The following is a 26,729-nucleotide window of genomic DNA, read 5'->3' on the forward strand; positions in this document are numbered from 1 at the left end:
CATAAACTTTATTCTTATTATATATTGTTATTATATATATTATTTTAACTTTAAAAACACCTGTTTTTATACTCCTGCTAGCTCCCAGTACCCCTAAAGTTCTTTAAACGTTACTTGTTATTTAATTCGGACTTTGATTATAACACTATCATTCTTCATATTTTCTTATAATTCTATTTGTAATAGCTATTTGTGTATTTTAATATTTCTCAGATTTTCATAGAGTTCATTTGATATTACATCCTCTCTGATTTCTTTCGTTGGTGCAAAAGTCTGTCGTGAATATCATAAAATTAATTAGATTTGGAGATCACGTAAATTTAAAAACGAACTTTCTTCCACAATTTCATAGGTGTTGAAAATGTTCAAGTACAGTATCTCATTAGCTACTTCAATATAGATAATTGATAACTTATAAAAGTTTAAAACCGCGTGTGAATCAAATATTATCATTTGCTGTGGAAAGGTTTATGGGTGATCGAATGAATAAAAAGTTGAATTATTTGAATTTGTGTGCAACAGAACACCATTTTAATACATTTTTATTTTTATATCTTGGGTTAGAAAGAACATAATTTAAATTTAAAAAAGTGAAGTACTTAATGAAGACAGGGAAAATGTTTTTGTAAAATTTCATGATAAGGATTGTAAAATTCTTTTTTCAATTGTGGGAGAAATGCAAAAGTTGTCATCTGAACGAAGTACAAAATTGTCCAGTACCGACCAGACCACATTTTTAAATTTAATTGATTACGATATTAATGAATAGACATTCAATTGTTAGAATAATATTCAAGCTTTATTTTTACGTGTCACAAATAAATAAGATAGATTACCTTGATCTGCGCACTTCACATGTGTCGAATCTGTATATTTGATACACTGCACTTAATCTTCCTCAAACGTTTCCTTATAAATAACACACTCGGTTATATTATCTTTATTTAAGTTCTGCTTCGTATTTATTAAAAGAAAAATGGAGAACTATCCTGTAAATAATACCAATAGATTAGTAACTAATACTAATACCCTTTGAAATAGCAGTAGATTGTACTTACAAATAAGGAAAATATTGGTCGATCCTAATTTGGCCGGTACTGCAGGATAGACACATGGGAATATATTAGATTATATTGCATTTAATGCACACAAAAAATCATCAAAACATGGTTTTAAATTATTTTTACTAGATCAGAGATAGTTATAAGAAAAGAATAAAATCATTTACTTACATAAGAAGTAATATATGAACCTTGAAAAATAACTTTTAATTGACGGACGTGGACGTGTATCGTCCCATAAAATGTGGAGGACCACTATGGTTTCGAACTATGCTAGACATTTATACAATAATTATTTGTTTTTGTCTGATAAATGCTCTTGTCTACTGATAGAAATTAATATCAAGTTTGATCGGTACTGTACTGATAAATTCAGTCTCATCATTTTTACAAGGCAGGACATATCAGCTGCTTTGGTGCTTAATAGGTTTAGTGTTAAAGCAATCAATGGTAGAGGATATTGGAAGTATACTCGTATGGCATGTACATTGTAGAATCATAATTTAGTAATACTAAACAAAATTCAAAAATAACGTTTTTATCGGTCTCAGAGACTAAGTGTGTACTCTAGTGTTGAGTTATTCCCCGACATTCATGATCCTGCATCCATGTGTAGAATTAAGTACATTCAGTTTATTGTAAGTTCTAATTTCATAAATAATTTCTTTTATTTTTCTAGAATAAGATGAGGCATGTACCACAGATGGATTTGGAAACAGAAACCATAAGAATGCTTGCTACAGAGAACAGACCAAACAGCAATGAAACAACCTTAAAATACGCTTGTCGCGCCTGTGGGCTTAATAAAGTCTTACTACGGCTTCCTGACATCTTTGCTGCTGAGAAACAATTTTTTGTTAAACTATTGAATGCCTATCGACAAAAGATAAAAACCAGCGATTGCATGAATATTCTCGATTTCGATGAAGTGAAAGAAGCCGTTTGCCAAAAGTGTGCGTCTTCTGAGCTCGCAGAGATGTTGTCGAAGAAACTGAAAGAAGAAGAGCAGGAAGGAATAAGGAAACCTATGACAGAATTGTCCAGTTTGGATGCTATGTTGAAGAGAATGCCGATAGATGTAATTATTAGTCACACAGTGGCAAACGATGAACTCATTCCATCACGTCTGGTTTTGGATATAGCTTTACAGAACAACAGCTCCAGTGATATAGCAAAGGCATTGGAGTCTCAATCCTCCGATGTCACTAAGAACGTTTTTTATAAATTGTGGTCCGACCAATCTGCAGCTGAGTGCATAGCCGAATGTAGTAAATCCGATGAAGGTTTGCTGAAAATTTTCAGAGCTGTTGCCTCAAAACTGAGCGAGAAAGATCTTTTGCAAGCATTTTACGAATGTATGAATTCCAAGGTAAAGGTAAATGATACAAAGTAAAATTCAAGTGTTACGTCAGACCGGTTTGTCGTTTACGTATGTTTCTGATGTTCATTATACCAATATTGACTATAATCACATTCAGTTTCTTTTTTCTACAATATCCTTATTACTGGCATATATTATACATTCTTAGAGTTATTGAACTATATTTCATAGATAGCTCCGTATGAAAATGGTAATGCATTATAGTTTAGCATTTAATTATTGAATTGATTAGGGTATTGTATGTTTTAAGAGAAACAGAATCAGCTTTGTTGCTAACATAGATTGACGTTTTCTCATCCGCAAGTCAAATATGTACTGGATACTGGCAGCAATATTTGACATGAGATTATTATTGATTACAGCAACTGTTATATTTCTTTATAAATGTCTGTTGCTGACAAAATATTCACTCTTTATTCAAACACATTAGAATAGAAACATCTTTATTTCTTTTTTGAAATAGTAAAATAAATTCAAGACACCAACTGTAATAGCTTGTTTATTAATATCTTATAACTTAAGTTAAGTACCAAACAAAAAGTAAAATTAAAGTAAGAACTTGTTGGTCCTCTAAGAGTATTAATACATTTGATAAACACGTCACTTTTGTTTCTTGAGAAGTAGTTAATCATTGTATACAATAATAAAGTTACTGTAGCAGTGTTTTTAAGTCAAAATTCCAAAGATTTGACCAAAACTAAAGTTATTGTTTAAGAAATCCGCCCAGCAGATATATGTTTGAGTTCCATTGATTGGCATGTAGTACTTAAAATTGTCTGGACAGTTGGTTTTCATAATATTTAAAAACACGATATTGTAAATATTATACCGGCACTAAATATAGTAATGTTTCACAAAAAACACTACCAATTAGTTCGTTCTATATTAGTTGTATTATTCGTTAATTATGATTTATACTATAAGTGCTAATGAATTAATAGGATTTTCTTTTAAATTTTTCTTTTTAATTTATGTTCGAGCAAGTGATTTCTTATGAAAAAAAATGCAGAATAGTATTTTTTTGTTCGGAGTTTAGTTTTCGAAAACAACGAATTTGAAAATTTGCTTTGCTCCTAAATAGTAAATTCTCCCATATTGTCCTTCATCTTGGAATCGAAAATGGGCAACTTCACGGATCGCCTTTATAGTTGCCGACATCTCGTGAGAGAGAGAGAGAGAGAGAGAGAGAGAGAGAGAGAGAGAGAGAGAACAAAAATCGGGGTAGTTGGCAAACTTTTATCAGCCAGAGGCCAGCATATTGGTATACATTAATGCTAGAATAAGAATAATGCCTTAACTTTTTTATTTCTTATCTTTTATACATGAAAATTTTTTTAACATATTAGTGAGATTATTCCAATTAAAATGAGACCAAACTCGACATGCTTTAGACCATATCTATGCAATGGTGGGAATGGTTGAAGAGGAGTGATCCTCCGAGAACAAGAGTCGATTCGTCTCTCTTATCTAAATCGTCGGTTAAGACACACGTTGTCTAGTGCGAGCTTCATATTGTATTTCTAAGTTCATTTTGTGTTATTTTAATTTGTAATATACGTAATTGAAATTATATCGTGTTTGATTTTATTTTAATCAGAAATATCTGTCCAAATTATATTATATTTGGTCTCATTTTAATCAGACAACTGTATCAACAATATATTAAAAAAAATTCAGTTTTAAAATATTAAAATTATGAAACTTATGTTATTGTATAATATTATGAGTTGTTATTCTGGGAATTCTAGTCAAAGGAGCCGCGTCGCGTGCCGCATTGTACGCTTCATTGACTCTGACGAACCTTAGCATAAGCGTAGGAATAAGGCATATAGGCGTAGGAATAGTACAGAGACAATGTGAGCATACCTTTAACATGGACAATGTGGGAGAATTTGCTGTACGCTCTTACTAGCAGTGCGACTATTTGCCTGCAATGTAGGGTGTCCTCAGCGCATTCACAAAAAAAGGCTACGCAAAGAGTGGTGTAGCGATTCATGCGCAGGGAGCCGCGAACAGCGGCGTAGCGCATCTACCGGGTGGACATTATAATTCTTAACTAATTCAGATTAACGCAATTCTAATAACTAATTAACGCAATTCAGAGTCGAAACACAGTTTCGCTCATCAGCCGAGCTCGCCTCTCATTGATCAGTGTTTTCCGTTAATAAATCGTAAACAAAGCAGCGGATTGCATTTGCGCTAAGGAAAAAGTTACTTTAAATCAGGGGTCCTAACCGGCGCTTAACCCTAACCGTAACCCGGTTAACCAAGGCAGATTATAGTAACCCCCACAGTAAACCGCGGCAGAACGTCTCCCAAATTGTCTAAAGAGCGGGTTAACTCGTAAAGAGCGGGTAACATAATGCATTCTGTAACCTGGTTACTACAAGAAGGTTACAAGAACCGGTTATTAGATAAGTAAATATAGTAGCACATAACCGGTCTCCGCTCTGCGTAACCCGTAAGAACGGCAGTTCTTGAAATCGGTTGCAATATGGAACTAAACTATACGAAAAGAATTGTTGAATCTACTAATTTTTTTACTTTAACACGTTCATCGCCCGGCGCGATTCGGCTGTATTTCTCGCGGGGCCCAAATCCGACTGTTGGAGCGCCGAAACGTAAGCGGGAATAGCGCAACGATGAAACCCGAGTAGGCCCGTGCGTCACCCATATTTGGGTGACGGGGCCTCCACGGAAGCATACCCGTCACCCAGATCTGGGTGACGCGACGACGAACGTGTTAATTAGATAAATGTTGTCATCGTATTGTATTGGAATATTCTACAAATGTGCCGCTCATGAGCGTGCCGAAACGTGTTATATTCTAGATTGCAACTGTTTTAACGGGAGATTTTCTTTCCTTTTGTTACTGTCGGCGGTCTTGTTTTGTTCAGTTGCAGAAGAAGTACGCTTTATGTTCTTCAGTAGTCAGATTATGTTCTTCACTGATACGTTTAATAATTTCATTTTACATATCTGTTTTTGTTTTGTTATATAATATTATCTATAATGAAACATTCTGTTCGTCGATGCGTTTATGAGATTAACGAAAGAAGGTGTATCGCTATTTGAATTTGTACAAAATAATAGACTATATAATAGTTTGTAAGCCGCTCTTACGGGTTACACAGAGCCGGCTTTTGTAACCTTCCTGTAGTAACCGGGTTAAGAATTGGGTTTGGCGGCGGTTAGGATCCCTGGCATTAATCCGCCATAAGAGCGGGTTACTCGGGTTACTCTATGAAACTGAGAGCAGAATCGGCTGCTTTAAATAGTCTCAGAAACTCCTCATTTCTCGGAAATAACATAATTTTGGGACACCCCGTACACAGCAAACAGCAATGTTTAACAATACTGTGAGTAGAGAAAAGTGAATTTTAATGGCAAAGCCGTCGTATAAATATAAAACCAAACCAAGAAATATGATAGTATGGCAATGCAATTTGTGCAACAAATCTTTATAATTTTAATTACCTACGAAATCTATTAAACATCTGAATTTCTTCAACTTTTAATTGGTAATAAATAAATGACAAAAACAACAATGAAAGAACTTCATTTCTACAATTCATAAGTAGTTGAAATGTGATAAATGGTTTTCGATTCGATTTTTAAAAAAATTTATCATTTGAAGCGACGTATATTGCCAATAACTGCAACAGCGTATGTGCAAAATAAATTTTCAAACTCGAATTTCTCGAAAACTAAGCCTTAAACGAAAAGAACTTATTCTGTATTTCTTTTCCATATTTTCTTCATGAAGATGGAAATTGAATTCTATGTTGAATATTTTCCAGTATGCCCACTCATTGATACAGGATTCCATTACTTTCTATACACTTTTCTACGAAAAGATTGGATACATTTTACGAATATCCAAATATTTTAATATTTTCGATTTCGAGAATGATAAGCCCTATATGTATAGTATTCCGGCTTTCAAATGCCGGAAAACTTGAGATGAGTGCTTTTTACTTGCCGTAGATAAAAATGGAAGTGACACATTCAAGCCATTGCTTACTTGACGGCTATTTGACACAAATTCTTTTATAGTATTGAAATATAAATGGTTGTAATATGAAACATCTGAATCTTTTTGGTTTCATGGCTTATGCCATTTTCAAAATCACATTTCTGGAAATTTCAACTTTTCTTTCTCTTTGTTGAAAAACATTCTACAGGGTGTCCGAAAATTATGTTACTTCTAGGAAATGGGGGTACCTGAGGTCATTTGAAATAACTTTTTCCTTAGCGCAAATGCAATCCGTAGCTTTGTTTACGTGTTATTAATTAAAACACACTGACCAATGAGGAGCGAATTTGGCAGCCTCGCGCCAGCCACAAAAAAACAATCCCTTTCTTAGCTTTGGGTTTCCATTTTTTTCGTAGCTGTTCAGGAATCAGGACAAAGGCTTTTGATCCAAAAGTGAACAAATTTCTAATGTCAAGTTCCTTTCCATACCATGACTCAGATGGGGTTTTAGCCTTGGAGCTTTTCTCGCTTCGATTTATCATAAGCCTTTTCCAAGGCGTTTTGAGATTGTGTTATGCTTCCGATTGCTGCGACTATTGTTCTATTTTCTCTTTCATTGTGACCATTTTGTTAAGATGTATAACTCAACTTTTCTGATGCGCTATTTTCTAGTTATTCTCTTCCCTTGGAAACCATGCATTTTCGTGTTTTCTTCTTCTTTCCTCCTCTCTGTGTACTCTTTCTATATTTTGTCTTATGCACCTTTCATTTTTCTTTATTTTGTTTTCTTGCTCTTCTATTATTGGTTTAGTCCACGGATATCTTCCTGGTAGCATAGGGATGGGGTTTTCCCTAATTCTCTACTTTGATAGCTCTTTTCCTCATCCAGTTTTGGATATTTATCATGCTCTATGTGAATCATCCGATGATTCGTTAACTAGCTTTCTCGTATCTAGAGAACAGTCTTGATTCACTGAAGGATGGGAAAAGATCACCTTCTTCGTCACTTGCTCCTCATTATCATTTAATGGTATCGTCATGTAGCAAATCAAACAGTGAAGGAGGTACCCGAGATTTTCAGGCTTCATCATCCCAACATACCAATTTGAGAAGTTATTGTCGTAGTTGACACACACACAGCCACACTTAGTTTCGGTTTTTTTTATAGACATATCGGATTTACATATTTTGTCTACAAATGGTTAGGATTCTCCACTTCTTTTCTTCTACCTTTCTTCAATCCACTTTCTTCTTTCTTCTCCCCACGCATTCCTTCCCTCTGCCTCATCTCCTCTGTCTCCATTTCTCCAGTTCTTCTGTATATTTTTCTAGCAATCCATGTAGGGTTCCCTCCATATCTCCTACCGACTCGCTTCTGTTTCATCGGTGTCCACGTCAGATGTCGCCGCTATACCGTGTTTGGACACCGATACGTATTTTTCCAGCGTGCCGCTCTCTTCCCTCCCTCTTGCCTTCACCTCAGTGGTTGTTACCCTCGTGCTCGTCCTTCTTCCGTCTAATTTTTTACAGTCAATTTCATCAATTTCTTGTTTTTTTTTTTAACTCTTATTGTAACTTTTTCTTCTGTATTCATCGAATTCCAAATTCAGTAGGCCGGGCATTTTTGTAATACTCGACTCATGTTGAAGTCACATAACACTTGATATGATGTGACGAGGCAGGATAGGCACATCATGTCGATAGGCGCGAAAAATTGTTGCTTCTATGGATTCCTTTCAAGCAGTTCAGAGGGATGTAAGAGGCTCCATGTGAGCTGTTTTGGAATGTCAAGACTACCTGGGCCATCCTTAGAGTCTTATCGCAATCTTAGTCCCACCGTGGTACGGGTTTTCTATGCGACTGGCAGTTGACTGTTTTTTTTCTGGGGGTGCCTTCCCTTATGATCATTCTCATCCTCTTTGCATATTGGTCGCATTTGGATATACCGGATCCGTATGTGGTGAAGTATATTACTTCTTCCATGTATTGCTCCATCAGATTCTTATATTTTTCCCAGTCTGTTCTAGTAGATGATAGTCTGTTGCTCTTATTTCTATAGATGGTTTGTGTATGCTTTCTGAGTTGTTCGAAATATTGCTTCTGATGTCCCGGTGTGATGATAAATTGTGATTTAGAATGTTTATATCATATTTGTCTATTGTCCGCATTAGGTTATGTCAAGGTTATTCTTGTTAGTTTAGCAGCTGCACGCAACAACTTTCGGTTTCCTGGTCGTTCGTTTGTGATGCTTGTTGGATTTTCCGGATAATTGTGGCGTGATTAAACGAACCTTTCCGTTAGATTAATCAACTCGTATATTTCACACACGCGATTAGATACGGCACGCAAGGCGGAACAGAACACGGTAAGACGCAGTACAGATGTCGCGAGTATTTACGCAAAATTAGGCATATGTAATATAAACGTGAGTATTTATTCTCGTTTCAACACACCCTCTTATTCGCGATATCTTTCAATTTAATCGTAACTCTTTTTACAAATTTGATATGTTTCCCTACACTTAAGGATTTTGTTAACACAGTAGAGACTCTCTTATCTGAAGGTTTATTGTTGTAATATGGGCCGTTTATTTTGAAAGTGGCATAAGTCACTTTGTTTTTAAACACGTTTAAAAATATGGATGCTAACTTTCGAGAAGATTTACTTGTATTTGTTATCTCAGGATACTGATATCTTTCTCAGTATAAATAATTTCGTATAAACATTAAAAAATCACCACTTTTCATTACGGTAAAGTGACTTATGCCACTTTCAAAATAAACGGCTCATATCATGATACCAAAACATTCTATTATCGAAAAATTTCATTCAAGTTCGCTGCTAGGCGATAATGTATTTAAATAATATTGTAAAAATAAGTGTTCGGAGACGGGAGTGTCCACCGTACGTCGGCTATCATATTCTCTGTTCTCATATATCGCAGTTTTAGAGTCAATGATTTAATGGCTTCGCGTACAGTGTTTCTTTACGTTATTTAAGAATTTGGCTTCTTTACAGTCACCGGAAAGTACGACATATTCTGCCTCACTTGTGGAAATTGTAGTAGTGGTTTGCTTCCGACATATTGAATTTATTTAAAATGATTCTGTACAACTTGTTTGATGTAATTTAATTACGTCTTTTTCCTCGTTTAATTTTTATGCCGAAAATTTACTTAACATCACCAAGATTTTTAATTGAAAATTCGAAACTCAATTGCATCCTTAACTAAAGTTTTTCTTCATACTTATTGCTAACGACTAAGATATCGTCAACATGCAAACTGCTTTTTAATTTTACATTTTTTCTTATCCTATAATGTACGCAAGGGGTACAAATACAAGCTTTAAACCCCAGTTTTAATAATATCGAATTAATTTTATCATATCGCACTTTACGGATTGTTCTAATTCATATATGGTTTTGCTCAGGCGACATGCTTTGTTTTTCTCAGTTACAAATCCCTTTGGCTGCTGCATGTAAACCTCCTCTTGTAGGTCGCTATTGTGGAATGCAGTAGAAACGACCCAATGGTCTATTGACATGTCCAATTATACCGCCAGCGAAATTAGAGCTCTTATGGTGGAATATCTAGATATAGGAGAGAGCGTTCCATTGAAATCGATACTTATCGCTTGGGAACAGCCCTTTGCCACACGGCGTGCCTTGAAATCAGTTACCTCGCCTTTGGCATTCTTTTTGTTTTTATATACCCGCATCGAATCATCAAATACTAATGTGAGTCCTTTCTTAGCTAAGCAAACGACGGACAAGAAATTTTCACTTCATTTAGGTACATGCAAAACGTTATTAATAAATATTTAATAAATATTTTTAGTTTCGCACTGGTACATTTTCGATACACGAAGCTTTGAACCGTTATGTTTTGCACGGTTACTTCAATGTAGTTTTTCATCCATTTCTTATTTCGGCTCATATGGTTGGTTGCTCCTAAATAGATGTACCGTCCCCCGTCAGTCGTTTTTGCTGATATCGCAGTAAATAGACTCAATTTTTTATCGTTTTATTTTTTGATAAATTTCGATCCTTCTCCTGAATTTTGTGGTTTCTTATAGTTTGGTTTGATGTGCCCTGCTTTCCCAGAAGCGTGACGCCATTCTTTTTATATCGATTCGTTCGTTCACGTTTCGCGACAAAGGCTACTTCTTCCCTTGATTTTATGTTGAGTTCGGTCATGAATTATCCGTTCTCGAATTATCTAAAGCCATTACCATGGCCATGTACTCAGGTGGTAGTTCTGCCAATACAGTTACGGCTAACAATTTATCTTGAATTCTGATACAATGAAAGAGTTTTTGTGACGTAGTCATGCATACTATTAAAATTATTGTATTCGATTTCTATTAATGCACTCATCAAAACAAGCGAGAAAGACCAGTATCTGCATATATGCCTCTTTTATTTTTTTTTTATAATAATCTTTATTTGCATTACGATTATAAACGGACCCTAAGCTACATATAGCCCAGAGGTCTTATTACATACACTCGGATAACAAAAATAACATTTCACCTTAACCTAACTTAACCAAAAATTAACTATGTACATTCTTATATGTCTAGACATAACCTTAGATAACTACATCTTTGTAATTAGAGGTGCTTCGTACTTTTTACAGTTTTGTGTTGTTTTTTTTTTCTAAAAATTCTATTAAAATTGCCATAGTTTTTGTATCTTGACTAGCAACTATATTTGATTAGCATCAACGAGAGCAGTCCATTTAATTCTCTTCAATTTATCTATCATCATACGTCTGCCATTATTTCGGAGAGGATATGCTCTTTTCAATTGTTCTTGACCGTTTTTGGATCCTTCAAGTGCTCGTAATAAACAGACTTAACTTTTAAGCAAACGGCGGCAAGCACGTTGTAACTCCTTCTATGATCTAGCGAGAATGTATTTTCATATTCAATAGAATCCTATAAATTAAGGCAGACGAGGGTCATCCCTGTTATAAGTTTTCAAGACGCGTAATTTTCGGAACCTTCTAATTTCGGGTCGATCATAGGAATATTTCTTCTTATATTGATGACCATGTTGCCAAACGAAGAAGCAAGATTTGAAACGGGCGTCGACATCTTTTATTTTCAATTTAATGAATTATTTAAAATTCAGTCAAGAAAGTGATGTAATTCTGACATAGACCAGCGTGATTATATGAATCTGCCCGTTCGATGAATCAACTTATATATTTCACACATACGATTAGGTAGATCTGTCGATACAGAATGAACGAAGAACGGCGAACAAGGTGGAACAGGACACGGTAAGACGCAGTGCAGATATCGCGAGTATTTAGCTACAATTAAGCATGAAAAATATAAATATCGCGAGTATTTATTCTCGTTTCAACGATATTGTTTAGGATCCTGAATTTCAGCTATTGGCTATGAGGATGGCTGCTTGACATCCATGATTAAATTGTTTATCCCTTCTTACTGTTTTGAACCTTGCAAGGAAAAATTTCCTGTTTGGTCTGAGCTATGCTTCGACACATACTATAATGTCTGATGTATTCGTTAGCTCACATATTTCCATTTTTTTTGTTATTAATGCTCCTACAATTCCGGCGTGATGCGTACTGATTCGTCCATTTTATAGTCTCTGTTTCTATTTGTGGTTGTTTAATTATTTGATTGTTTAATTGTCTTGCTTAATTAGGTGATTAAATTTTTTGGAATTGAGGGGATCTGCGGATTGAGTATAGAGGTTGACGGTGTGGTATAAGTTGAGGGTTAGGATTGGATTGATTTACTTCTTGGTGTTGAGTAATTCAAAGGAAACACTGAGCAGACAAATGACTCTACTAAATACAATAAATTCTTCCTAATTGTGTGTGTGTGTGTGTGTGTGTGTGTGTGTGTGTGTGTGTGTGTGTGTGTGTGTGTGTGTCCCTCAGCTTGTATACAAAAATTTGGGAAGAGGAGATACGATTATTCGAGCCTCGTGGTTCGTTTTTATAGTTGCCAATTGTCAACAACTATGAAAACAAGGCACAGGACTCGAATAATCGTATCTCCTATTCCCAAATTGTCCATTTTGAGGGACAATTGGCGAGAATTTATGTACCCACTTCCACTTCTCTATTACCGTATATCTAATTCTCCTATTCAACCGTCCTATTCAAATGTCGATGTGTTTCAACAGGTCTTCTAAATCGCAATCCGTTGAGAAGCCTTTCCTGATTTCTTTCCTCATTGTTCTATATACTGAATATACTCAATATACTGATCTCTGCGCGCTCTGTCGTTGCTCTATCCTATTCTGATTTACATCGGTTATAATATGACAGCACATTTACTTAACATTTTAAATAGCCTTAATTTGTTGAAAACATTTTTCAGCAACTTGTTCGTCTGTAGAAATTTTTCCTACAGAAATCAATCCCTTTCTTGTCGTAGTCGTGAACTAAGTGGTAATCAACGTCAATATGCTTGATGTTTTTTGAATACTTTCCTCTCTTCAACGATGCTGTTGCCCCATTGTTGTTTTCGTAAATCCTCACAGGTTCGTCAACACTTACTCCCTAATTTATACAAATTTCCTTCAATGGGTAGATGCGATCCGAACATCCACTATGTAATAGGCATTCGATTCTATTATCCGACTGTCTGCGCTTACTTGTGTATCAACTCCCGCTTTTAATACTTCCACGTTGAATGAATTTTTGTCTCTGCTTAATACTTCGGAATTACTGGCAGTTTTTCTTGGATCATTGTTTGTTTCATTTTAGTTTCTCGGAGGTTTCTTCTGCAGGTTTCCTTAGGTTTCTTCTGTTGCTTTTGCTGAACCGTTGAACATGTTTCGGTTGGTCGCATCTGAAACACCTTATCTCTCTACTGTATGATTTGATTCTATTTTCTGGAAGTCTTGTATTATTTGCTTACTTCTTACCAAATCTTCTTGCATTCAATCGTTTGGATTGAGAATTATAATTTCTGTTGTACTTAGTCTTTGCAGTTGTATTTTGATGTCTCTGATATACTCTAATATCACTTTTGATTCTATGTACTCCACTGATTTTTCTGTGCCGTGCAATGTATCTACTATATCGACTATATGCAATAAGCTTTCAGGTAAAGTCAACAATAAATAGTTTAATTTGTCGTCCTTACATTTTCTCTAGTATTTTGCAGTTCGTTGATTAATTTTTCAAAAGCATTGGAAAATTTAATCGAATTGTCACCTTCTTTCATTTTCATGTCTAAGAGTCTTCTCTTGTGCAATGTCTTGACTGCACGGCTTTTTAACCCATTGATGTATTTTAACGAATCTAACTCTCTCTCGCAATGGAATTTTCTAATAAGAACCTGTTTAATATGAATGTTATTCCGTTCTTTTAAGTTCTTTTTTCCACAATATTTAAGTATTCAAGGAAATGTGGCCACACAATAAATACAAGTTTTCTTCAATTATTTCGCAACATTCTTCCATTCTCAAAAACAGTTTTAGTTTAAATTTCCACTTATCATAATGTATACCATTGGATACTTGTAACGCAAATTCCTGTCGCAAAAATCATGTCAATTTTTCCGTGACAGGGTCCCCAATCTTGAATCAACGCAGACAATCCTAGAATAATTATACTTCAACAAAATGTAAGAAAAGTTGATTGTTCGAAGGTTCAAGTCCAGAATACACCGTTAAGATTTTAGTTATTAAAGGACACTGTTTCGATATCAGTTGACATCGATTTTGAAATTCTAGGTTGGCAAATTAATGAATTTTGGCCATGCCAGTTGATAAGATTGCAGATGAACTATACCGACTGATTAGGCATAACTTAACCTAATGTGGGACGTAATAAGATAATATTTATTTATTAAAAACAGAAATGGTATGTTAATCGTTTTGTGTTTTGTCAAGTACATTCGAAACTTTTAGCGACTCAATTAAATTAGCGGCCAGTTGATAAGTACTGTATATTTTTACGGGCGTATTCACTTCGAAGAATATACTTTATAACGAATATTATTTGTATCTATAATATTGAGATCCGCACGGACCTAAGTCTGTGATTATACTTTATTAATTTCGTTGATTCGCTTGCATGTAGACTTGTCAACGGAGCTTGTAGTACAGAACTGAATACGTGTGCGAGATTCGTCAAGAAAATAAAAGTATAAACGCGATACCAACCGAAGAATTAATACTTTAACCGAATACATTTGTTGTGTAGTTTATACAAAATAAGACAATTAGTTCTAACTGATACTAATATTCGCAATCCACCGTATGACGATATGTAAATTGATGTAAATAAAATAACTTTCTGTATTAACGCTGTTGTTAATCTGACGTTGGTGGTTTAAAAAAATTTTTATATTTAAGGTCATTCAAAGAACATGGTACAATAAGTTGTTAAATTCATCTTGATGTCACCCGTTTGTCGACGTTCAATATATAGGGTGGGTGAAAAATCGTGGTACAACCGGCCAGAGCATGATTCTAGCAGAAATAAGTTTTCGAGTAAAGATAGACTGAAACAATAATACCATTGGAATAGGAATCAAGTGGCGCGTCTGGCCATTGCATACCAATTCTACTTCTCGCCATACTACAAGCCATACAAACCTGATGAATCTTTAAACTTATCTTTCTCGAAAACGCAGTCTTAAATGAAGAAAATGTTAACCTTTTTCCGACTTATTTCTGCATGTAGAATCATCCCCTGGCCAATACTACCACGATTTTTTTCACCCACCCTGTATATGATGCCAATTAAAAAGTGTAAGGAGCTGTTTTGTCTATAAATTAACAACAATTTTGTAGGATTCATCGTGTTTTGATAAGCCAAGATACAACAAATATTGAACATAATGGTGGCCTACTATCATGGATTTCATAAAGATTATTAATAATATTATTTTGCTGAAGTGAACAATTTATTATCATTTTTATTACTATCTTTGGTTTCCGAGTTACAGTAAATTCTCTACAATTGTTCCTCAGCTTGTAAACAAAAATGGACAGTTTGGGAAAAGGAGATATAATTATTCGAGTCTCGCGGTTCGTTTTTATAATCGTTGACAATCTACGACTATAAAAAACAAGCTGCGAGGCTCGAATAATCATATCTCCTCTTCTCAAATTGTCCATTTTTTGTTTACAAGCAGAAGGACAATTGGAAAGAATTTGCTGTATTTAAATCCCTACCATTTGAAATATATTTGTATTGGTTTGGAACCTCTCGCCTTGCTTGAGCTTTTATTTTATAATGCACAATTATTTCGATAAAATTAGTTTATAATAATGCGGATCTTTATGCGAAATAAATATTTTCACCATCTCTTAGATCAAACAGGAATTACGTAAAAATGTATTTCTTCTTTTAGCGATATTGACATAGCGAAATTAATGCTGTAGTATTTTTAAATTCTTCTTGTGTCTTCTCTGTTCTGTGTTTCGTTTATCTAGTTTGCTCTAAAATTGAATGGAAATCGTTTTAGTAGTTACTTGTACTAGTGCGAAAACATGTGAAGAAGAAAACGAAAGAAAATTACTCTCGACGAATGAAAAATCATATTAAATACGAAACGAATAAGAAACGAGAATTGTATATAAAAATTAGAAAGGTAATGCAAACAAGTCGCTTTTTAGTTCGTAATATATTAATAAGAAGTTCTTGAAGCAATGAAATGCTGGGAATAGTTTGGGATTACATTGGAAAGAATGGATTTGGCATTTCGTATCTGTTCATAATTAATTTGAAGGTACAGAATATAGCACAACATCTAATAGCTTTATTAGCATTTGCGAAAAGATAATGTGGAAAGATAATGTGTGTGTGTAGTAACGAAAATTATATTTTTCAAAAGAATACCTACTCGAAATTTTATATAATAACTACAATATTCGTATCTCCACCATCACCCTCATTACTACGGTCCCCAATGTAGCCTACTTTGTTTTGTAGGGGACATTTCTTGGTAGTTACAAATGCTTAATTGTAATACCACATTGTAAAAATAACAAATAAAGAACAATTATTTAGTCTTCCAAAATTTGTTTCCTTTCCTTCATCTTCGATATTATCGTCGCAATATTTCACGACCTTTTACCTATAATTATAAGAAACTTGAATATTTTTTACATTTTCTTTTTTTATAAGTTATACAAAATTAAAAAAAACCATCGTGTTTTTATTTCGTTTGCCATTCCAACGAAATGCAATTTTTACAAAAATGTGTTATATTAGTAAGCTAGAATTTCTAATGTCTCAAAAGAATTCGAGTCATTTGGTTTACATATGAAAAGTTATTCCGTTTCAAAAGATCTTCGAGTATTTTAGTAATAAACTTCGAGTGGATTACTAATTGTATGACGGAGTCAAAAGAAAATACAATTGAGTGGGTTAGAATTATAAATATGAGCGTAAATCACATTAAATGTTAATAAAACAAGTGAAATAAATTATGAAGTAAATTAATTACAAACTATCTTAACAATAAATTTGGTCATTAGAGAATACACATGTCAATAAACAATAACGCTCCTTGTTTCTCACAATGAGAAAAATATGAGTTATGCCACTATTACTTTCACCCCCACGATTAGATGACGGAATTGTTTGATGAAACTTAATTTAAACTTTGAATTAAGTTATTTTTTACATGGGTGGATTGAGTATATTAAAGCTTGTGTTCTGAAAAATACAAGAGATTCAAAATAGTAATTAATATCATAAATCTTAACTATTCAGGTTTAGTTTTATGAAATAGATTTTGCTTGCTTAGATTTTATTGGTTTTTGTAGACGCTGTGTAGGAGACTAATGTGTTTTACATCCCTGGTATTACCACTAGGTACTATACTACTAATAATATTAAATACATCCAAACCTGATTAGTACAAGAGCTATATCTATTTGCAGACACCGCTATCCACCGTCAGTTCGTAATGAATGAGATTGACTAGTTTCTTCCGGCATTAATTGTAGATTTCGTTAGTGTTCTATTCAGACACGTTTCAAAACGCTATTTTGATATTTTCTATATTGAACCATGCCAAAATAATTCAAGCCATTATGGGACAAGTTCTTAATCGATTGTAATAAATCCATTTACTCTTGTGCAAAGTAACTTCCCAGGACAAAATTACGCTATTTCAAATAGAACATAGAACAGTGGAATGACTGTCTTCTTAAAATCATTGTTTTACAAAATTTCATCAATATATTTTTAAACGGAACCTCACATTTTTGTTACGATTTCCTTATAGAAAACAAACAAAGGAACTCAACGAATTTTACACTTGGACGACGCGACTCGGGTTCATTTGTACTCAGAATATAAATATTATCATTTGACTATTTAATTTTTGACAATTAATTTATATTTTCGTATGTTCCATTACGATTTGTAGAAAAACTAATGTGTCTACAGGAAATACCTTAGAAAATATGTTGAACAAAATTAATTGATAAAATTATAAATGATCCTTAGTTATATTTTTGTAAAGGTCCTTCAATCTTTTAAAGAGAATGCAATATTTTTTCTATTATTTATTTTATGAGAACATTTTTTAAATTGATTTCATAAAAAACGTTTTCCAGGGCCTTTGGAATGAAGAAAATCATTATTTTGACCACGTTAATTATAGTTAAAATAGATAATATTTTCAATGATCGCTGTTTTATGATTTCGTAATTTCTCGACCCTCATCATAAAAGTAAGAGAAACATCTGTAATTGACAAGCTTGTAAATCCGCACAGTTCAGTTAAACTCGATATCTGATACTGCCTACGTTCTTGTTAGTCGCTTCTTGGAACGAATTTTATTTTTAGACCCAGTGTCTCATTCATTTTGGCATAAAAATATGATGTATCGTTTTCACGTTTTATTTGTGTCATTACACTTATTGGATCGAACTGAGAGATACGCTTTCAATTATGTTTGAAATCGTATATTCCCAAAGAAACTAGTATCAAAATACGATGCCTGGGTCTTCCGTCAGCAGGGATGTGCTTACAGGTTGCGTGATCGATACACGAAATTCAAAGCGCCTCTTGCAGTTAGTCAAAAAAGTTTTTATACGCTTTATTATTATTATATTCCGAATTCTATAATCTTAATTTGCAAAGAGAATTCCGAATAATATTTGGATTCCATTGTAGTATGAAAATATAATATTTATTTCGTAGAATCCTGATGGAGAAATTTCTAACACCATTTATAAGTTTTGAACAATAATGATTATAATTAAAATTATAATGCTATAATCTGTATATTATGTGTTCAGAGAGAAAAAAGTACCGTGTGAACATAGTTTCTTACATGCATCATTTTGGTATATACTTCTTTTTAACAAATCAATTTGTAATCGTTATAGCACTAATAAAATACCAAGAGGCCACTTTGATAAAAAATAGTGTTAGAATAAAAATATAAAAAAGATCACTTTAAATGGTATTAACACTTCAAAATCAAAGCTTCGATTTCCGGTGCGTGCAATTTTAAACCTCATACACTCGAAAGATAAAGGTTTAAGCATTCAGTGCTGTTCTTTCTTGTAAGCAACTTGTTCGGACATTTATGTAATTTCTCAGTAACCGTTTACGCTCTGTTTACAGTTTTCTCAGTTTACAAAAAGTTATTCGAAAAGCAAGCGAGACATAATCATTATTGTTCTCAGCCGTTAACTGATATAATGATTTTAATTAATTTAATTTATGGTTCATAAACCTATGGAAACTCGAAATATCAATGTGATTTATTTAATAAAGCAAATACTCAGAAGTTAAGATTTATAATATTAATTTGCGGGTTTTATGCATTTATAATAAAACTGAGGAGTTGCTAGCGTTCAAACGCTAGAAAAATGGAAAAAATGGATTATATTCGTCCTACTAAAATTATTAAAGAAAGAAAGAAAATGTAAAGTATAATATGTAACAAAATGAATTTTCGCATATTTAAATATTTTATATATTCAATCTCTGAATCATGCATAAGAAATTGCGGAAACTTCTATTTTCGTGGAAAAGATTAGTTAATAATATGTCTATGTGAATTTAACGTGTGAAATCTTTGTTTTTTCTTTCTTAAGTTTTTTTTTTAGGAAGATGCCTTTGGACTGAGATGCGGACGGTAAAGTGAAAATGTCTCTTTTTCTCGAAACTGTTGCTACGAGGTTAAAAAGCATTTTTCTTGGAAAAAATGTAACTTGTAGCTTCTACAGTCTGAAGTCTCTAACTGAAGTCTATAACTGAAGTCACCCTTTTATAAGGAGCCATAAATTTTGATGCACGATTTTTTGTTGCCTTTTTATTGAACTTTAAATGAAAAGTGTCATGCCGATGTTAGAATGACCTTTTCGCACTACCTCTGAAACTTGAGTAATATTCATAATTTGAGTAATTTAGAAGAAAGTAACTAATCATTATTACGGTTGCATTTCACTGTACACAGTAGTTTCTTTAGTTTAAACTCTGAAATTTCTTTGACTATCTTCTAAATGACTAATTGTAAGTAATTTTAATTCGATAAATGAAAGCAAAATACAGATATTTATGTTTCAGAAAAATGTAGAATTCGAAAAATAATCTAAATTTAAAAACACTTCAAGTGATTCAAATATTGAAGATTCAAACGATACGAGAACAAGATACTGAAAAGGATATAAGTTTACTTACATCTCATGTTGTGATGTTAAAACAACATTTTCACCATATAATAATGTTAATTTTAATTTTATTTTATCTGATAAAAGGCACCAATTAACAATTAACGACATAGCACAGATTATTGTAATGCAAATTATAGCGCAGATTACAAGCAATGATAAATTTTATACAATTATTCTATATCCGTTTGTTTTGTATTATAGCGTACTGTCTTCGATCAATTTGATTTAAATTTCACACAGTTTTTGCATATATTTGACATAAATTTTGCATAAATTGTGCATATTTTGATATATAAAATTCGCGCGAATATCCGCAGTCTAGTCGTGACAATTCAAAGAAAATCTAATGATAGCGCATCTCATTGTTACAAATAAGCACGGTGATTGCGCTGTTTAAAATACCGGGACCGTCGGTGCTTGTTGTTGTTGTTGAAAGGACAAAAAGAAACAGTCACGAGTGCCAATAAAGCGTGGCGTCGTGGTAAAAAATGAAAGACGAAGTCTACCTCGACTGACACGCAATAATCCACGGTATATTAACCGAGTCGTGGTTTAAAATCGTATCCTTTTCTCTACCTCGATAGGCTTTTTTTAGTTCCGGCCGAATAGTGTATCAGCGTAGGACGAGATCTACAGCCACGGTGCACCGCATACGTGCATATTGCATATTTCACTAACAGGACTGTTAGTGATGGTGTGAATAGGGTACATTCGGTGTAGGTGTGCTATGGGGGTTGAGACGCCTGCGCGGGGTGAAATGGATCCTATATAAGGAAGCGGACACGTTCTAAAATGGTATTCGGATTTGTAGAACGACATCGAAAGGATATTGTGGAGTTTTCGCCGAAATGAGCCTGACCAGAAGCTACCTCGTGACCTTCCTATTTTACGTCTCCATTGTCAACCAGATTCGTCTGCCCTTGGTAAGTTTTGTTACTTGTCTCATTTTTTCGCATCAGTTTCTTGTTTTATCAGCGATCAAGGATAACAATTATTTGATAAATCTTAGTGTAAAAAAATAACAATAACTCTTTCATTGCTTAAATTGAAGCTATTAATCGTCAATTGTCAAATGTATGTTTGAAAAACTAGATAGCGAAACGATTTCAATTTGTGACCGAAAATTTTGTTTGTTGCCAATGATCATTATTGATGATGGAGAGTTTATTTTAATTGTTCACAAAAGTGATTAATCAATGAAATTGTATTTTATAATACGGTACCGAATTGATTCGCATTCGACCAAAATAATTTTCGGTATCATCAGTGTTGTTCCAAGAAACGAGATAATAAGTAAAACATAATAAGATAGAAAAATATTATGATAACGTATATACGCTGCTGCATAATAACTTGGTTAGCGCTCTTGCGATTGATTATTATTAATGTAGAATAATCTTTCTTGAATTGCTAATGAATTTACGAAAATACGAAATAAAAGATGTGAATATTCACTGATATTCATATGAAACTGTTGACTTGTTTCGATGTGTAGATTTAGCCCCTGAAGTATTGACGTGCATTTTTTAAACACCCCGTATAATATGTGATCGAAATACAATTTCTCTTTTCTATAAGTATTATGATTAAAATAGAATTTCCGCCTCCGATAGCTGTTATAAATAACGGAAGTAAATTTTCTTTATTGTTAATTGTTATAAGCATCCCAAATAAATATTGCTCATCTATGATATAAGCAACCGAAATAAATGTTCCCTTAACGATTATTGTTATAAGGAACCTGAAATAAATTTTACTTTAACAATAACTGTTATAAACAACCGGTATATAGAGTTTCTCTCAACGATTATTCTCATAATCAATCGAAACTTTCCCTCATCAATAATGATTATGGACAACGAAAACAAATTATCGGTCACATACAATCATTATTTAAAAAACATTGAAATCGTAACAATAATTTTTATACAATGACCTCTTTCACGTCGATTATAACAGTTATAGCCTCTGTTTTCTGTCACTGGAAACATTTCATTTCGTACCGCGCTATACGATTCGATTTTACAGTTATTGCAACGTTTCTAACGTTGAACCACTTATAACAGAAAGTTCCTCGTACAAATTTTACGTGTCGCAGCACGTAACAATAATGTGATACGCTGCATTAATTTTACGGTATATTCGATAAGAGAATGAAGTTCATCAAATTATAGAAATTCTAAATTATAGGGCACTGTGTTCTGCACTAAACGTAATGTTACTGTAGTCTTCATAGATGTTCGATGGTGGAATTCGATGTCGTGTAGAAGTGGAGATCGTAATGGATCATGTTTCTAATAAAATTGTTTGGTACACCGATTTCCAATATATTCGACCGTACCTGTTCGTGGTTCAAATATTTTATTGTTAAACGGATATATAAAAATAATAATCATAATAATCTCGGGTTGCTATAGTTTTTCAGTCTAGCAGTTATAGTTTAATATTATATAATATTAAACTATAATAATGTATTAATATATTTGTATATACAGGATGGGTCATTTAACCCTATCACCTTCATTTTTCTTGTAAATTATATCTTGTGTGAAAAAATGTTTCGAACGAAAGTTTCTTGGCATAAATGCAATGTAATATAAGTGTAATTTGTAATTGATTACATACATTTATTCAAAACACATAACATATACTGCTGTTTGCAAATTATTCTGTATGAATTATGTAAATTGAAATGATTTTTAAAAATTGAATATATTGTATACCAATTTACAGTAGTATAATTGGTCTGTTGATATTTAGCGAGTTTTGAAATGTTTAACTAGCATACTTTATGATGAAAAAAAATAACTACCATTTTAATTAATATAATACATAATAATACTATATTACAGCCTTCTTTGTATTAAATTTCTCTATACTAGTACATATTTTTTCTAATGAAAGGTTTAAAAAGACTGTAAAAAGGCAATCTCATTTCGCTGCTTTACATTCGCAATTTGTCGTTTGATAGTCGTTTGATGTCGCAACAGTCCTTTGATATCTAGAACGAAGGAATACATCGCTAGATAAAGCGGATTAAAGCTCAACACGAGAAACACATCGAACCGGACATTCCGATAATTAAATTCGTGGTTGAAAAATTGATGGTTCTATCGCGTTTCCTGCATATCGAATTTTTCCTCGCTTAACGAAAACAGATTAAAACGTATTTAGTCGTGTTAACGTTTTATTGGTACGGCTAGCACCAATGTAATTTATTTTCAGTATTAAGAATTGTAATTATTGAGAAGTAGTAAATTAAATTCATTATTTAAAATAGTTGACGAGCAACTAATTCTTAAATAAATGAATCACGTACTCAACAAATTTCATTTCAAATGTTTTTGATGACTATTTTATAATTTGTTGCAAACAGTAAATATTTTTATTGAATAAAATTCTGCGTCAATCAAATAATGACTTTTCCACTGCTGCAACGGTTGCGAATGTTGTATGCAATAATGACTATTAAGTTTCAATTGTGTACGACATGAATGCAGAATTTAAAAACTTCTAGTACTTTGCAGACACATGATTGAAATAATTGTATTCTTAATAAAGAGAATAAATTGTCTGATTGACTGATAGATGTTATGCAACAAACTGTATAGTTACCTGAACAGAAAGTTTTTCTGCTTTCCTTTAATAAAAGAATATTAACCTATATTCTTTATGCAGCGGTTGAATAATATAATGAATAATATAATTCTCATTGATCTATACGAGTGGACAATGCTCGATAAGCTTTTCAATATATTCTTTGTGGACATTTCGTAATTGGGATAGGAACTGTTTTCGAACTCGATTATTGACGTCCACGAATACTCGAAATCTCTGCTGCTCGAATGATCTTACAGGTGTTAATGAAACAACACCAAACATTTTTTAGCTTTATTAATGATTTAAACGGAATTATGAAATATACGTTTAGTTGATAGTTGTCTTGTTCCAGGATAACGTTTTCCAATTAATATAAGATATATAAGGTATATACGAAGAAACGAAATATAATTCTCAAGAATTTTATTCTTAAATATTGATATATTAACGTGACATGATCCAAAATTTGTTAAGTGTATTTTTTATGATTATAACGAAACTTAAGATGTAATGCTTCTTTTTAGTGTCCTATTCATAGTTACAAAAGATCGCATATTAACCATAGTTTATTAGAAATTTGTTACAGATATTCATTTGCAATAGAACATCCCCTAAATTTTGCGATTCTAGCTTTGTGTTATTATAAACACTCTCTTTCTCTCGCTCTCTATGCGATAACGCCTAAACATTATTACTGTTTATGTCTTCCATAAATCTATTAAATTCAGAACTTTGCATTATTCAATTCTCGGTTCATTTTATAAAGATCGAACAGAAAAACTTTGCCTTACTTCTTCGATCAGTTGAGAGCTTCAGAAGGCAGGGTAGTAATGGTCCGGCATATTCATCGAACGAGGGTTAAATTATGCGATTTCGCTGAATTAATTAACTTTTGTAAGTAATTACAGTAGTAATCGAACTCCATTCAATCAAACGTTATTCGAATTAATTAGCAATAAGAAGATAAATTTTAGAAGTTTAGCTTTAGAAGGCAGGGTAGTAATGGTCCGGCATATTCATCGAACGAGGGTTAAATTATGCGATTTCGTTGAAGTAACTAACTTTTGTAAGTAATTACAGTAGTAATCGAACTCCATTCCATCAAACGTTATTCGAATTAATTAGCAATAAGAGGCTGGATATTATTCAGTAAATGAACGAATAAATTCTTGATTCTATGTAACTCATTTACGTTATTTGTAACTATTACAATTATTACTTGTATTATTATTCTAATTTAATTTTCTGTTATATCATTATTTGTATTGTTACTATAATTTGCTTTTTTATCTTACTAGCACGACCAGAACTAATTAATCGCAACGAAAAATTGTTTATAATTTGATGAGTACTAACTTCTAAACTACTGTTTTCGAGATTTCTTTCTTTTGTTTGATGCATACTGCTCTGGGAGTTTTGAATCATTTTTTATCGGGGACAAAATAAAAAAAGAGAAATAAAAATGGAAGCTACGTGTTGTATAAAGATAATAAGAATGAAATTGGAATATTTGTAATTGAAATATTTGTAATTAGAATATTCTTAATGCTTTAGTTTATCAAGATTGTTGAAGGTGTGGAAACTCCTCGATATTATAACAGGAACATATCTGATTTTATAAATTATACATAACGTTTATCGATACAGTCATTGATATATCGTTTTCGGCAGTCTTAGAATCTAAGCTTTGTTCTCTGCACATTACAACACAATTCATTACATTTAATTCGAAAACAAATATTACTATATAAATATAAAATGTGTGCATAAGTAGGAGATTTAACTGAAGCAATGACTAAATATAAGAAAATATTAATTAGTAAAATTATATAATTAATAAAAGTTACATGTCTGTCCTACCTATTTCTCCGATTCAACACTATTTTTGAAATTATTTTCGAAGTATTTTAAAAGATCGATAAAAATAGTGTCAATTTTAGGAAAACAAATACACTATTATAAAAACCGGTTGTATTAAATGGATATAATATAGTAAATAGTAAGAAATTGATTGACGCAGCACGATTTCGGTGCTCAGTAATTGGAACCTTTTTTTTATTGTAGGAATGCATATACAGTGAATCTTGTTTCATTGCATACTGAATAGAAAACGTGGATTATGTTGATTTATGACTTTTTTTCATTAAAGTTATTGATAAAGCCCGTGAAATAACTGTGCAAATACAAACTCCGTTACGTAACATTTGCTATTTCATTGCAGTCTGTTTTCCAATTAAATAATATTGGTTCAGTATATTACTGTTTTCTGGCATTTCAAATGTGATTTTACTGCGTATTCGAGCTATACATACAAAGGAAGCTGCAATCACCGAATTTCATAGAAACTCCAGTCACCGTAATCACTCAAATGTTTATCAGTATGATCGATCAAGATCTCGAGATTCACATTCACATCGCGAATATTGCGCGATTAATTGTTCGTCAGCGATATTGTGTTCAGAACATATAATAAACTGATTGTTTCGAGAGTAGTAAATATTTTCAAGGGTTGGCGCTTCGACTGTTCGGATTAAAACAATTCGTGTAAATGTGTGTTCAATTTTGAATGGATACACAAATACGATTGATTGGAATCGGCTTGCATGGAGAGACATTAGCAGAGCTATTGGCGACCGATGAATGTTTTATTAACCACTTGAATAATGCAAAACAGATATAATGAAGTTTTCTGCGGTCGAAGTTATACAGCAGATGCACATATAAAATGTTTCCGAACTCTGTTGTTAAGCTCTAGTATTATCTTTAAGAGGGTATTCTGATTCTGACCATTTCCGTCATTTTTCGGACAATTTGTACGAATTTCTCTTAAAAGAACCATTCAACCTTCTGCATTAATTTTCCGTGCAATTATTATTGTTATCTACACATTCTCTTGTCTTTTCTTTTTCTGTCTAAGGTTGTGTCACTGTAGTTATTATGAATTATTAGAAAATAAACAATATTGAAAAGGAATTTAAATTGTTTGTAAATTGTGTTCACAATAATTTCAACTATGTTCAGAATTTCTTTTTTAATTTCATAGTAACTTAAAAAGGATGTTTTT

General features: G+C 32.8%; 2 protein-coding genes across 10 annotated transcripts in view; both read left to right on the top strand.

The window, feature by feature from the left end:
- LOC117222982 (uncharacterized) overlaps positions 1-16,443 on the top strand; it is a 35,274-nt gene extending 18,831 nt beyond the window's left edge. For 5 of the 7 annotated variants that reach the window (XM_076525696.1, XM_076525692.1, XM_076525694.1 and 2 more), the window contains one exon: positions 1,741-16,443. In XM_076525696.1, the coding sequence (XP_076381811.1) occupies positions 1,741-2,454 (714 nt within the window). In that variant the 3' untranslated portion in view covers positions 2,455-16,443. The remainder of the gene's footprint in view (positions 1-1,740) is intronic. The other 2 variants (XR_013034588.1, XR_013034587.1) reach the window with 2 other exon arrangements.
- Positions 16,444-20,881: 4,438 nt separating this feature from the next.
- The window catches only part of Nplp1 (Neuropeptide-like precursor 1), a 41,136-nt gene continuing 35,288 nt past the window's right edge, over positions 20,882-26,729 (top strand). For all 3 annotated transcript variants that reach the window (XM_076525473.1, XM_033475022.2, XM_033475021.2), the window contains exon 1: positions 20,882-20,988. In XM_076525473.1, the coding sequence (XP_076381588.1) occupies positions 20,914-20,988 (75 nt within the window). In that variant the 5' untranslated portion in view covers positions 20,882-20,913. The remainder of the gene's footprint in view (positions 20,989-26,729) is intronic.

The sequence above is a fragment of the Megalopta genalis genome, chromosome 12, assembly GCF_051020955.1.
Source record: "Megalopta genalis isolate 19385.01 chromosome 12, iyMegGena1_principal, whole genome shotgun sequence".
Lineage (NCBI taxonomy): Eukaryota > Metazoa > Arthropoda > Insecta > Hymenoptera > Halictidae > Megalopta > Megalopta genalis.